Raw genomic sequence first — 15,441 nt, forward strand, 5'->3', positions numbered from 1 at the left:
ATTGATTATTCTTATTATTTTATTATTTATTATTATTGCTGTTATTATTATTTTATATTTTTAAATGTTATATTTTATTTTATTTTTGACATTGTAAAGCACTTTGGTCAGTGCATGCAGCGTAAAAATGTGCTATATAAATAAAACGTCCGTCCGTCCGTCTTCTCCCGCTTATCTGTAGTGGGGTCGCGGGGGCAGCAGCTTCAGCAGGGAGGCCCAGACTTCCATCTCTCCAGCCACTTCTGCTAGCTCTCCCAGGGGGACCCCAAGGCGTTCCCAGGCCAGCCGAGAGACATAGTCCCTCCAGCGTGTCCTGGGTCTTCCCTGGGGCCGCCTCCCGGAGGGACGTGCCCGGAACATCTCACCAGGGAGACGTCCAGGAGGCATCCTCACGAGATGCCCGAGCCACCTCAGCTGGTTCCTCTCGATGCGGAGGAGCAGCGGTTCTACTCTGAGCTCCTCGCGGATGGCCGAGCTTCTCACCCTATCTCTAAGGGAGAGCCCAGCCACCCTGCGAAGGAAGCTCATTTCGGCTGCTTGTATTCGCGATCTCATTCTTTCGGCCACTACCCAAAGCTCGTGACCATAGGTGAGGGTAGGAACGTAGATCGACTGGTAAATCGAGAGCTTCACCTTTCGGCTCAGCTCCTTCTTCATCACGACGGATCGGTGCAGAGTCAGCATCACTGCAGAAGCTGCACCGCTCCGCCGGTCGATCTCCCGTTCCATTCTTCCCTCACTCGTGAACAAGACCCCGAGATACTTGAACTCCTCCACTTGAGGCAGGATCTCATCCCCGACCCGAAGACTGCACTCCACCCTTTTCCGGCTGAGAACCATGGCCTCGGATTTGGAGGTGCGGATTCTCATCCCAGCCGCTTCACACTCGGCTGCAAACCGCTCCAGAGAGAGCTGAAGGTCACGCTCCGATGAAGCCAACAGGACTAGGTCGTCCGCAAAAAGCAGCGACCCAATCCTGAGGCCACTGAACCGCAGCCCCTCAACGCCCTGGCTGCTCCTAGAAATTCTGTCCATAAAGGTTATGAACAGAACCGGTGACAAAGGGCAGCCCTGGCGGAGTCCAACTCCAACTTTGTCCTCCGCGACCGCTTTGTGTGTGTGTGTGTGTGTGTTTGTGTGTGTGTGTGTGTCTGTCACCCCTGCCTTGGATGCTGCTACACATCTTGACCAATCATGTGCAGCTTTCACACAAAAAAGTAAAGAAAAAAAAGTTTTTTCCCCCGCTAGTTTTTTTTCCCCTCCACTTTTCTAATTGAAAGCCGAACGTGATTGGTCGAGATGTGTAAGAACAGGCATGGCACGAGGGAGAGTGTCAGGGAGACGAGACAGTGAGGCACCGAAGTGAAAAAAACAAACAAAAACGGCTCCCTAAATCGACTCCCAACGAGGAGCCGGCTCCCGTCGTTCACTTCAAAGAGCCGGCTCTTAGAACCGGATCGTTCATGACCGACACATCACTAGCACAGAGTGTCACTCTTACCTGATACATTGCGCAACACATCTGAGACCTGATCTGTCTCTGAGGACACAGTTTGGAGAGAAAAAGCAAAAAGATTGACTTCAGTTGTAGCCGGTTAAAAGATCATCAAGCTTTAATAAAAACATTAAAGTTTAATTGCACAACCCAGCGTCCTCTGACAGATCGTGAGAGATTGTTGCTGATGAACCAAATGTTTCTGTGCAGGAAGCTGCACGTCGATAAGCATCAAAACTCTCAAGAAGTTACTCAATACTGAATTAGGTTCCTTATATTGTATTTAATGTTTGATTCAGTCATTTTGTACACTGTAACTTCTGAAGTTTTCAAGTTTACAAAGTCTGACTTTTAGTTTCATGTTCATGTTGTTAGGTTGAACGTTTTAGAGGACCCAAAGTGCAAACAACAGCCAAAGACCAAGATCAGTAGAAAGTGTTTATTGAAAACACACAAGAACTGTTCAAATACATGCTCTGAGTCACATCCTAAAAACTAACATGCCAACCACTAAAACAGCAAAAATATGAAATAAAGATGAACAAATAATATGCAGCAAAAACAAAAGCAGTTTTGGATAGATGTACGTTAGATATAACTGAGAAAAACTGAACAAGAAATGAAATTTAAAGAGAGACCAAAGAAGAAAAAAGTCCTAAAGACTTGTTAAGATGCTCTCCCTGTTAAAGAAACAGACAACAGTCAGAATAAAGATTTTGGTGGCTATAATGAGCTCAGTTCATCAAAACATAAAGATAATAATGATAGACATCAACTTACAGCTGACAAAATAATAAGAAACATATTTTATTTACATGTGTTGAAGCCTTCACAGTGAACCAGAACAAGTTGACCAAAACATTTCCCAGCAACCAGTTCTCCCACAGCAGAGTCAAAGCAATGCTTCCTTTTATCTACAGTTAGGTGTCTGATTGGAAATCGTATCAGTAGATGACAGTATCTGTCTTGTCTCTATTCTTTCTATTTGCCTACATTTCTCCTTCTGTTTTCTCTCCTTTCTCTCTCTCCCTCTTTCTCTGCCTACACAGAGCTGACTGTGTGAATGTTGTCATCATTTCCTGATGATCTGCTGATATCATTGCTGTCCATTCTGCAACAACACACAGAGGCCAAAAGCTTGTCTATGATCCCTTTCCTCATGAACACGTACAGAAATAAGTCTGCAAGAGGACTCAACCAGAGAAAGATGAGAGGCAGGATTTTAAAGGTTAAGTTCTTTTTTGCTTCCTCTGACAGTAACCAGATGACACTGGGCATGAACAGCAGTGTGTAAATAAGCAGCACCAGAACCAAAACTCCCACAATTCTTCGTTTTTCATCAGAGGGGACAGTGCTGGCAGACAGAGCTTTGAGGGTCCCACCCAGGAAGAATATGAGCAGTGGGAAGGGAAGGAGATAGAAGATAACATAGACAGTCATAGTGACCCAAAAGACAGAGGAGAAATGTAAAATGAGGACAAAGACAAGAGGAAGGACCCAGACCACGACACAGACCACCACAGAGGTCTTGATGGTTCGTCTGAAGCGGTACCACAGTGGCCAGGCGACGACCAAATACCTGTAATACAAGATGGACACATAGTCTTTGAGGAGCTTCAGAATTATAAAGTAATATAATGATCAGACACAGAAGCTACACACATACTGGATAGACAGATAGTTACCTTTCCAGGGCGACACACACCATGAAGCCAACACTGGCCATCAGACTGAAGTCGTAAATGGTGTTTACAATTTTAGAATTCAAAACCTCAGCTGGTGCGTTCCAAGCGATCATGCAGCAGAACTGAATGATGTCAGAGATGAGAAGGTTGATGACGTAGATCGGAGCAACTTGACCATTTCTCACCTGCGAGGCGTAAACATAATGCAAATCATATTTAGAAGAGTGGTGGTGAAAAGAAACATTAAATATGGACTTACATGTGACTACAACCAGATTATTAGAAACAAAAATGAAACAATTAGTCTGTTATTAATGAACACAATGTTTGATTTCTGTAATATGAACAAATAGTGGACGGGGAGTTTTGCTCTGTGTTCATTAAACTTGACCATCAATGAAGTGTAAAATCACTACAGGCTGCAGCTAAACTTTTCTGTGTTCTGTTCAGACATTTAAGTGTGTTTGTCTGAATTAACGTCAGTATGAACTTTATTATCAACACCATCTCCAGCTCCACCTGCTCTGAGCTGCTGCTCTCTCATTATTACATCACTTCATCTCCTTTTTGTTTCCTGTCAACATGTTTGTTTCCTGATGTGTTAATAACTACGTAAGTGATATTTCCAGTAACAGTCTACCAGTTTTTCTCAGGTTGAGTTGATTTATGACCAAAGTAACTATTTTTTAAACACGATCACGACTTTTTAGTTTGTGATCTTGGTGATCTCAGAGAAATCCCATCACTGAACTGCACCTACTGAGCTCTCCCCACCTGCAGAGTCAATGTGGAGCAATTTGAAATATGAAATGATTCCTCTAAATGTAAAGGTCATTACAACACTTCACCCCAGCACCTGACGACTAGACCACAACCCAGATCAAGATTCTTTACAGACAGACTGTACGACACAAAGAAATAAATAATAATAAAAGAAATAAAGACATTTCAGTCATATTGTACATACCTGAGAATAAAGAGCATAGATGGCCACGAGGGTCAAAGGAAGGCCGACACCACTGATTATGTATGTCGGCACACGTAGGATGAACTCAGCATTTTGATACTTGTAGGTGTTGTTGCTGTTATTGAAGCTGTTGTTCTGTGAGGTGTCGTTCATGTGTAAATCTTCCATCCTTCACAGTGAAACCTGTTGTTTGAGAGATCAGGTTAAAGGTTTTTTAATATCTACAACATTGTTTAAGTGATATCACGACAACTGCAAGTGGAAGTTTTTATCTTCTCTACATAGAAGAAAAAATAATGTCACAAACTTTACCTTTGAAAGCTGCAACACCTGAATGAGTTCACTACACCAGCGTCTGATGTGTCGTCCTCTGCATCCAAACAGTCTGCAGTAAATATGCTAAGTGATGACATGCAGGAAGTTTCTGATAATCTACAGCTCCTCTGATAAGAGGAAGTGAGAAAAAAGTAATCAGATTACACTCATCTGTGGCTACGTCGCCACGTCGGAAGTCTGAGAAATTCACCAATGCAAAAAAATGTTTATATTTCTGTTTTTATATTTCTTATGTTTCTTCCATTTCTTGAAATTTCCAAAAAGATGAAGACTTTTACTCACTGAGGTTTTTAATAAAATGTTTCCTGCCACGTCCAACAAGCACAGAGTGTCACTCTTACTGATACATTGCGCAACACATCTGAGGCCTGATCTGTCTCTGAGGACACAGTTTGTACACGTCAGGCAAACAGTGGCAGAGGTTTTCTGTGTGTCGCAGAATTAAAGAAGCAACTAGACAGTAAAAGATAAGTTCAAATATGTGTAGATATCTATTACAATGAGGCTGAACTGATACTTTAAAAAGAAATCTATTCAACACAAGTTCAACAGACTTTCAATGATTCTGTTTTTAATCATCACCTTTAAAAAATGTTTATTAACTTTGAATCAAAGAAGAGAAAAAGCAAAAAGATTGACTTCAGTTGTAGCCGGTTAAAAGATCATCAAGCTTTAATAAAAACATTAAAGTTTAATTGCACAACCCAGCGTCCTCTGACAGATCGTGAGAGATTGTTGCTGATGAACCAAATGTTTCTGTGCAGGAAGCTGCACGTCGATAAGCATCAAAACTCTCAAGAAGTTACTCAATACTGAATTAGGTTCTTTATATTCTATTTAATGTTTGATTCAGTCATTTTGTACACTGTAACTTCTGAAGTTTTCTAGTTTACAAAGTCTGACTTTTAGTTTCATGTTCATGTTGTTAGGTTGAACGTTTTAGAGGACCCAAAGTGCAAACAACAGCCAAAGACCAAGATCAGTAGAAAGTGTTTATTGAAAACACACAAGAACTGTTCAAATACATGCTCTGAGTCACATCCTAAAAACTAACATGCCAACCACTAAAACAGCAAAAATATGAAATAAAGATGAACAAATAATATGCAGCAAAAACAAAAGCAGTTTTGGATAGATGTACGTTAGATATAACTGAGAAAAACTGAACAAGAAATGAAATTTAAAGAGAGACCAAAGAAGAAAAAAGTCCTAAAGACTTGTTAAGATGCTCTCCCTGTTAAAGAAACAGACAACAGTCAGAATAAAGATTTTGGTGGCTATAATGAGCTCAGTTCATCAAAACATAAAGATAATAATGATAGACATCAACTTACAGCTGACAAAATAATAAGAAACATATTTTATTTACATGTGTTGAAGCCTTCACAGTGAACCAGAACAAGTTGACCAAAACATTTCCCAGCAACCAGTTCTCCCACAGCAGAGTCAAAGCAATGCTTCCTTTTATCTACAGTTAGGTGTCTGATTGGAAATCGTATCAGTAGATGACAGTATCTGTCTTGTCTCTATTCTTTCTATTTGCCTACATTTCTCCTTCTGTTTTCTCTCCTTTCTCTCTCTCCCTCTTTCTCTGCCTACACAGAGCTGACTGTGTGAATGTTGTCATCATTTCCTGATGATCTGCTGATATCATTGCTGTCCATTCTGCAACAACACACAGAGGCCAAAAGCTTGTCTATGATCCCTTTCCTCATGAACACGTACAGAAATAAGTCTGCAAGAGGACTCAACCAGAGAAAGATGAGAGGCAGGATTTTAAAGGTTAAGTTCTTTTTTGCTTCCTCTGACAGTAACCAGATGACACTGGGCATGAACAGCAGTGTGTAAATAAGCAGCACCAGAACCAAAACTCCCACAATTCTTCGTTTTTCATCAGAGGGGACAGTGCTGGCAGACAGAGCTTTGAGGGTCCCACCCAGGAAGAATATGAGCAGTGGGAAGGGAAGGAGATAGAAGATAACATAGACAGTTATAGTGACCCAAAAGACAGAGGAGAAATGTAAAATGAGGACAAAGACAAGAGGAAAGACCCAGACCACGACACAGACCACCACAGAGGTCTTGATGGTTCGTCTGAAGCGGTACCACAGTGGCCAGGCGACGACCAAATACCTGTAATACAAGATGGACACATAGTCTTTGAGGAGCTTCAGAATTATAAAGTAATATAATGATCAGACACAGAAGCTACACACATACTGGATAGACAGATAGTTACCTTTCCAGGGCGACACACACCATGAAGCCAACACTGGCCATCAGACTGAAGTCGTAAATGGTGTTTACAATTTTAGAATTCAAAACCTCAGCTGGTGCGTTCCAAGCGATCATGCAGCAGAACTGAATGATGTCAGAGATGAGAAGGTTGATGACGTAGATCGGAGCAACTTGACCATTTCTCACCTGCGAGGCGTAAACATAATGCAAATCATATTTAGAAGAGTGGTGGTGAAAAGAAACATTAAATATGGACTTACATGTGACTACAACCAGATTATTAGAAACAAAAATGAAACAATTAGTCTGTTATTAATGAACACAATGTTTGATTTCTGTAATATGAACAAATAGTGGACGGGGAGTTTTGCTCTGTGTTCATTAAACTTGACCATCAATGAAGTGTAAAATCACTACAGGCTGCAGCTAAACTTTTCTGTGTTCTGTTCAGACATTTAAGTGTGTTTGTCTGAATTAACGTCAGTATGAACTTTATTATCAACACCATCTCCAGCTCCACCTGCTCTGAGCTGCTGCTCTCTCATTATTACATCACTTCATCTCCTTTTTGTTTCCTGTCAACATGTTTGTTTCCTGATGTGTTAATAACTACGTAAGTGATATTTCCAGTAACAGTCTACCAGTTTTTCTCAGGTTGAGTTGATTTATGACCAAAGTAACTATTTTTTAAACACGATCACGACTTTTTAGTTTGTGATCTTGGTGATCTCAGAGAAATCCCATCACTGAACTGCACCTACTGAGCTCTCCCCACCTGCAGAGTCAATGTGGAGCAATTTGAAATATGAAATGATTCCTCTAAATGTAAAGGTCATTACAACACTTCACCCCAGCACCTGACGACTAGACCACAACCCAGATCAAGATTCTTTACAGACAGACTGTACGACACAAAGAAATAAATAATAATAAAAGAAATAAAGACATTTCAGTCATAATGTACATACCTGAGAATAAAGAGCATAGATGGCCACGAGGGTCAAAGGAAGGCCGACACTGATGATTATGTAATCCACCACATTCATGATGAACTCAGCATTTTCTTTATGATCATAGTCGTAGGTGATGTCGCTGTAATCAAAGCTTTCCTCCTGTGAGGTGTTGTTCATGTGTAAATCTTCCATCCTTCACAGTGAAACCTGTTGTTTGAGAGATCAGGTTAAAGGTTTTTTAATATCTACAAACATTGTTTAAGTGATATCACGACAACTGCAAGTGGAAGTTTTTATCTTCTCTACATAGAAGAAAAAATAATGTCACAAACTTTACCTTTGAAAGCTGCAACACCTGAATGAGTTCACTACACCAGCGTCTGATGTGTCGTCCTCTGCATCCAAACAGTCTGCAGTAAATATGCTAAGTGATGACCTGCAGGAAGTTTCTGATAATCTACAGCTCCTCTGATAAGAGGAAGTGACAAACAAGAAGTCAGATTACACTTATCGGTGGCTACGTCGCCACGTCGGAAGTCTGAGAAATTTACCAATGCAAAAAAATGATGTTTATATTTCTGCTTTTATATTTCTTGTGTTTCTTCCATTTCTTGAAATTTCCAAAAAGATGAAGACTTTTACTCACTGAGGTTTTTAATAAAATGTTTCCTGCCACGTCCAACAAGCACAGAGTGTCACTCTTACTTGATACATTGCGCAACACATCTGAGGCCTGATCTGTCTCTGAGGACACAGTTTGTACACGTCAGGCAAACAGTGGCAGAGGTTTTCTGTGTGTCGCAGAATTAAAGAAGCAACTAGACAGTAAAAGATAAGTTCAAATATGTGTAGATATCTATTACAATGAGGCTGAACTGATACTTTAAAAAGAAATCTATTCAACACAAGTTCAACAGACTTTCAATGATTCTGTTTTTAATCATCACCTTTAAAAAATGTTTATTAACTTTGAATCAAAGAAGAGAAAAAGCAAAAAGATTGACTTCAGTTGTAGCCGGTTAAAAGATCATCAAGCTTTAATAAAAACATTAAAGTTTAATTGCACAACCCAGCGTCCTCTGACAGATCGTGAGAGATTGTTGCTGATGAACCAAATGTTTCTGTGCAGGAAGCTGCACGTCGATAAGCATCAAAACTCTCAAGAAGTTACTCAATACTGAATTAGGTTCTTTATATGTAGTGCCCTGCTCCAAATGATAATGTTTTGTTTGTGTAAACATGTGTTTTGTTAACAGATATGCAGTATATTTAGGAATATTGTTTGTCAAGTTACTGCTGTTGTGAAATAAGGTTCATTAATATGAAGACATTCATAATGGTACTTTATTTACCCCTTCCCCTTTACCAAAGGGGTAAGGGGCGACAGTAGCTCAGTCCATAGGGACTTGGCTTGGGAACCGGAGGGTGGCCGGTTTAAGTCCCACATGGACCAAAAATATGGAAAGTGGAGAGGTGCCAGTTCATCTCCTGGGCACTGCCGAGGTGCCCCTGAGCAAGGCATCACTCCACCATCTCTCTCCACATTTGCATGTCTATGCTGTTGTACTGCATGTGTGTGTCGGGGTTAAAATGCATGTAAATAAAAATAGAGTGAAAAAAGAATTTCCCCATTGAGGGATTAATAAAGTATATCTTCATCTTCTTCATTTGGGAAAGTACTAAAATGTCCCATGTTCCTAACAGTCTGTGAATGTCTCATGATGTTTCCTCTGTTTATTTGAGTAACCAGGTGTTAATCTGTTATTAGCCAATCCATGCCTGTCAAAGATGAGGGTCAATCATAGACATATATACGTAGACGCCGCATTGAGCGCTGAATCGTACATCGACGTCGCCACCATTTTGGATGTGGCAAAGTGGAGCGCAACCCTTACAGTAAGTTGCAGAGTGGCAAGGCACGGAAAAAGCTGTGCAAGAGTATTCTTTGCTATGGTTTTTAACTTAAACACACACACACACACACACACACACACACACACACACACAGACTGCAATTGTATAGCTGTATAGATATGTATGTACATATGTTTATGTATATATATATGTCCATGTATATATGTCTATGTACATATGTCTATGTATATATGTCCATGTGTATATGTCTATGTATATATGTCCATGTATATATGTCCATGTGTATATGTCTATGTATATATGTCCATGTATATATGTTTATGTACATATGTCTATGTACATATGTCTATGTATATATGTCTATGTATATATGTCCATGCGTATATGTTTATGTACATATGTCTATGTATATATGTCTATGTATATATGTCCATGTATATATGTCTATGTAAATATATGTCTATGGGGTCAACTACCTACCGGATTTTGAGACTAAAAAGAGAGAGAGACGAAGCTCAGGCTAGTAACAGGAGACACGAGGAGAAGAATAGCAACGCAGCAAAGAGCTAGTTGTAAGCAACTTAACAGTGTTAAAAGTTACTGATGTTATGGAAACTTAAAACCGGAGGTACCAAATGTAAAAGTGAGCCATGTTTGGAGCTGTTTCACACAGAAGTTATTAAATGTCGGCGACGTTATTTTCTGTTGTGTATTAATGCTACAGAAGTTAGCTTCGTCCCCGCTAGCTGGGAGAAGAAGTTTTCTGAGTGAGTATGGACATTATGTGAACTAGTGCCAATATGAACAGTGCATGTGAATGAATAGTGAGTTTATTAGTGTTGTGAATTTCTGCATACACACTAAAAAATGCTGGGTTATTTTCATAACCCATCTGCTGGGTAGCTGTGGATTTTGACCTGATTGGGTTGTTTTTACCCAAGGTTGGGTTAAATATGTTGACCCAACAGACTGGGTTGATATTCGTGGTCTTTAGATTTGGACGGGCATTTGATTTTAACGGACTGAGGCTACCGTTAATCACTCTCCAGTTTGAGGCCAGAGGAAACTATGTAAATGGTAAGTAAAACTTAAATTATTATCCTACAACATGTAGTTTTGGTAGCTTAATGTGGTAACCAAATAGCTGTGTCTTAGTTATTACTTAAAAACTTGACCTCACTCTGCGACTCCAGACGTTTTTGCTAGCTAGATTTATTTTCGTCCACTTTTTTTTTTCGTTGCTAGCTAGTTATTTCCACCTGATAAAAAATACTCGTTTCCGTCACTTGTGACACACACTTCGATAGACTATCAAAGTCTAGCTGTGCAGGCATATTTTTCCGTTAGCATATTGTGTACTGAACTTAGTTGTGGTAACGTTAGCATGTTGTGTACTGAACGGTTTTTGCTGTGTAGATGTGAGTCGGGAGGGACGGAGCTACCCCAGTGTAACGCACCTCGCCATTAGCGAGGTCTATTTCTCTGTGCGGTGTGCGCTGGAGACCAGTTCCCATGCATATAGTAGTCTAACATGTCACTGCGTGAGTCCTGTCCTTAGGTTGCTTAGGATTTTGCAGTGATACAGCCAGAGTGTTCTGAAAGGGTGTCTGAGAAATGGATCCCTGAGTTGGCTGAGAAGATCATTCGCATGAAGACTGGAGACCTTCTTGCAAACATCGATTCACTTCAGGTATTCACATAGAGCTGGTGTAACATGTGGCCCCCAACTTTATCAATGTCAACTTTTTCCTCAGTGCAGCAGTGTGAGTTTGAGATTAAGCACATCATTTGAAGTGATGTCTGTGGTTTTCAAACTTGAGTGAGTGAAGTGGTCCTTTAATGTTAACAGACGTTTAATTAATGTTTTATTTTTACAGATCAACATGGTGACATAGCGCTACAGCTGCTGCCGGTGCTGCTCCCAACTGCATTGTACAAAATTGGACGGAAAGTGTACCGCCCCAGCAAGCTGGAGGTTCACAGGGCCTTCATTGACATCCAGCCGGTGAGTTAAGACAGTGCTTTTCAAAAAATGTCATGTCAAGGACCCTTTACAAGGTCTTGTAGAGACCCCAAGAGAAGACTTACAGTATTTTAAATCTTTTCAAAATGATTCAAAATTGTTCATAATTTTTCAAGGTTTATCAACATTTTTTGAAAGTCAGCTCAGCTTTCGCATCACAACACGATCTGAGTGTATAGATCTCCCATTTTCAAATAAACTAAGAGTAAAATAGAATTAAAGTGGTTAAACTGATTTTGATGCAAGTAACTACTTTTGCTGGGGACCCCAAGGTGCCCACCTCTAGGATCCTTGGGGATTCCTGGACCGCACTTTTAAGAAACACTGCAGTGAGACAGTCATCATTAATACTGTGCTTAGTGGAATTGACAGGTCATTTTGGCATATACAGAAATGTTCTTATTGGACTCAAACTACAGATACAGTGTCTGGTGCAGCACTGTGCATTACCTGTGAAATTGAAGCTAACCTGTTGTACAACAGCGTTGGCCAGGTCCAACTTTGGACCAGCGTTGGGTTACCCAAATTGGGTTATTTTCAACCCAGCAGTTTTAAGAGAGTAGTGTGCCTCAAGCCTACATGTCGCCGCGCATGCTGCTGCTGCTGTAGAGGGTGCTCAGGACTTCGCTGTCGCTAGGAAAACCTGTCGTCAGGACGAGTTTCTCCATCTCACATCACTTTTCTTCATTGAACAGAAGGTTTGAGGAAAACTGACTGTTTCTGAATCTCCAAAGATCAGTGAGTACAGCTGTCCCTCACTATAATGCGGTTCACCTTTCGCGGACTCGCTGTTTTGCGGATTTTATTACTGTAATTTTGCTTTTTTTACAGTGTACTGTACAGTATGAACGTGCATTGTGTTCAGCGTCCTGATTAGCTAAGGGAGTACTGTACAAAATGCGTTCGGCTAGTCAGATTTACAGACATGTTCAATCACTAGCATGTGACTCTGCATTTACCAATACAGTATTGTACTTGTTTTTGTTAAATCTGCGAAAGTTTGAACTTTGAGAGTTTAAATAAGAGAGAAATGTGGGAAAATGTTAATGCCTGTCTGAGAAAAGTGTATAAAAGTGTGTGTTTAGGGGTTTTACGGCCTTAAAACATGTATAATAATTGTAAAAAATAAAGCAGATTACTTTGCGGATTTTGTCTATTGCGGGTTAGTTTTTAGAACGTATCCCCCGCGATGAACGAGGGACCACTGTACTGAGAAACAGTTTTTATGAGGATTGGATTCAAATGAGCTCCAACATGCGCGCCAACACATGGTACCATACCTGAGTTTACAAAACCCCGGGTAATATTATTTTATTTGACTTAAAGGGTGATTTTCTGTGTATTTATGCTTGATGATTGTGGTGTTGGTAGGGCTATGGTGTGTTAAGGTATGCATGGCAGGTTGTACGCTCACATTAACAATATAGCTACAAAATCAGCTAACCAGGCCTCTCTGCACTCTAGGTCTGGACTTTGACTCGTCTATTCTAACACATGAATATTCTTTGATCTAAACCATTCCATTGTAGCTCTGGCTTTATGTTTAGGGTCATTGTTTTGCTGTAGGATGAATCTCCTTCCCAGTCTCAAGTCTTTTGCAGCCTCCAACAGGTTTTCTTCCAGGATTGCCCTGTATTTAGCTCCATCCATCTTCCCATCAACTCTGACCAGCTTCCCTGTCCCTGCTGAAGAAAAGCTTCCCCACAGCATGACGTTGCCCCCACCATGTTTCACAGAGGGGATGGTGTGTTCAGGGTGATGAGCAGTTTTAGTTTTCTGCCACACATATCGCTTTGGCCAAAAAGTTCAATTTTGGTCTCATCTGACCAAAGCTCCTTCTTCCACATGTTTGCGGTGTCCCCTCCATGGTTTGTGGCAAACCACAAACAGGACTTCTTATTACTTTCTTTCAACGATGGCTTTCTTCTTGCCACTCTTCCATAAAGGCCAGATTTGTGGAGTTGTCTTGTGGACAGATTCTCCCACCTGAGTTGTGGATTATCTGCAGCTCCTCCAGAGTGACCATGGGCCTCTTGGCTGCTTCTCTGACCAGAGCTCTCCTCGCTCGCTCTGTCAGTTTAGGTGGACGGCCATGTCTTGGTAGGTTTGCAGTTGTGCCATATTTTTTCCATTTTTGGATAATGGATTGAACAGTGGTCCTTGAGATGTTCAAAGCTTGGGATATTTTTTTTTATATAACCTAACCCTGCTTTATACTTCTCCACAGCTTTATCCCTGACCTGTCTGGTGAGTTCCTTGTTCTCCATGATGCTGTTGTTCACTAGTGTTCTCTAACAAACCACTGAGGCCTCCACAGAACAGGTGTATTTATACGATGAGTAAATTACACACAGGTGGAGTCAGTTTACTAATTACTAACTCTTCTCCCCTTGCTCCCATCTCGCACGATCTCTGACAGGTAAGAAACAGGAAATAAAAACCCTGGAGGTCATGAATCTTTGGATTAAATAATCATTATGTTTTTTTACGTACTGGAAAAATCTTAGCTCATCTTGATGAAAATGAATACACCTTAACTGTAAATGACCAAATCCATATCTTGAACAATATTTGACTGTTAAATCTTTTTGCATGAAACTTTCAGTAACTCATGATGCAAATCATCAACCGGACAGAAGTTATCCAGCTCATTAATAATAACCAACAATTGAAGAAAACATGTGAGTCACATTATTACATATCTAATAAATGATTCAGTCATTTTGTACACTGTAACTTCTGAAGTTTTCTACTTTACAAAGTGTAAATTTTAGTTTCATGTTTATATTGTTAGGTTGAACGTTTTAGAGGACCCAAAGTGCAAATAACAGCCAAAGACCAAGATCAGTAGAAAGTGTTTATTGAAAACACACAAGAACTGTTCAAATACATGCTCTGAGTCACATCCTAAAATCTAACATGCCAACCACTAAAACAGCAAAAATATGAAATAAAGATGAACAAATAATATGCAGCAAAAACAAAAGCAGCTTTGGATAGATGTACGTTAGATATAACTGAGAAAAACTGAACAGAAATGAAATTTAAGAGCGAGACCAAAGAAGAAAAAAGTCCTAAAGACTTGTTAAGGCTCTCCCTGTTAAAGAAACAGACAACAGTCGATAAAGATTTTGGTGGCTATAATGTAGCTCGTTCATCAAAACATAAAGATAATATGATAGACATCAACTTACAGTGACAAAATAATAAGAAAACATATTTTATTTACATGTGTTGAAGCCTTCACAGTGAACCCGAACAAGTTGACCAAACATTTCCCAGCAACCTTCTCCCACGCAGAGTCAAGCAATGCTTCCTTTTATCTACAGTTTAGGTGTCTGATTGGAAATCGTATCAGTAGATGACAGTATCTGTCTTGTCTCTATTCTTTCTATTTGCCTACATTTCTCCTTCTGTTTTCTCTCCTTTCTCTCTCTCCCTCTTTCTCTGCCTACACAGAGCTGACTGTGTGAATGTTGTCATCATTTCCTGATGGATCTGCTGATATCATTGCTGTCCATTCTGCAACAACACACAGAGGCCAAAAGCTTGTCTATGATCCCTTTCCTCATGAAACACATACGGAATAAGTCTGCAAGAAGACTCGAGGAGAAAGATGCCAGACAGTAAAACCAAAGGTAAAGTTATTTCTTTCTTCCTCTGACAGTAACACAATGACATTGGGCATGAACAGCAGTGTGTAAAAAGCAGCACCAGAACCAAAAACTCCCACAATTCTTCGTTTTTTCATCAGAGGGACAGTGCTGGCAGACAGAGCTTTGAGGTCCCCCCCAGGAAGATATGAGCAGTGGGAAGGAAGGAGGAGGTAGACAGCGGAATATGATGAATGTAACCTCATCATCAACCCC

At 40.4% G+C, this 15,441-nt stretch overlaps 2 protein-coding genes across 3 annotated transcripts; both read right to left on the reverse strand.

The window, feature by feature from the left end:
- Nucleotides 1-1,919: 1,919 nt before the first annotated feature.
- On the reverse strand, nt 1,920-4,604 carry LOC109137086 (G-protein coupled receptor 4-like). The gene is made up of 4 exons (XM_027273542.1): nt 4,460-4,604; nt 4,148-4,330; nt 3,181-3,365; nt 1,920-3,074 (listed from the first exon to the last, which is right to left on the reverse strand). Exons 2-4 carry the CDS (start codon nt 4,313-4,315, stop codon nt 2,537-2,539), a joined length of 891 nt encoding a protein of 296 aa, XP_027129343.1. The 5' UTR covers nt 4,316-4,330; nt 4,460-4,604; the 3' UTR covers nt 1,920-2,536.
- An 857-nt stretch (nt 4,605-5,461) lies between these two features.
- On the reverse strand, nt 5,462-8,173 carry LOC109139342 (G-protein coupled receptor 4). 2 transcript variants are annotated; one of them, XM_027273540.1, is made up of 4 exons: nt 8,012-8,172; nt 7,690-7,881; nt 6,723-6,907; nt 5,462-6,616 (listed from the first exon to the last, which is right to left on the reverse strand). In XM_027273540.1, the coding sequence occupies exons 2-4, from the start codon at nt 7,864-7,866 to the stop codon at nt 6,079-6,081; spliced, it is 900 nt and encodes a 299-aa protein (XP_027129341.1). In that variant the 5' UTR covers nt 7,867-7,881; nt 8,012-8,172; the 3' UTR covers nt 5,462-6,078. The 2 variants fall into 2 exon arrangements, with proteins under 2 accessions (XP_027129341.1, XP_027129342.1); XM_027273541.1 differs by having other exon boundaries at nt 7,690-8,173.
- Between the last annotated feature and the right edge of the window lie 7,268 nt (nt 8,174-15,441).

This window comes from Larimichthys crocea, chromosome XXII, assembly GCF_000972845.2.
Source record: "Larimichthys crocea isolate SSNF chromosome XXII, L_crocea_2.0, whole genome shotgun sequence".
Classification (NCBI taxonomy): domain Eukaryota; kingdom Metazoa; phylum Chordata; class Actinopteri; family Sciaenidae; genus Larimichthys; species Larimichthys crocea.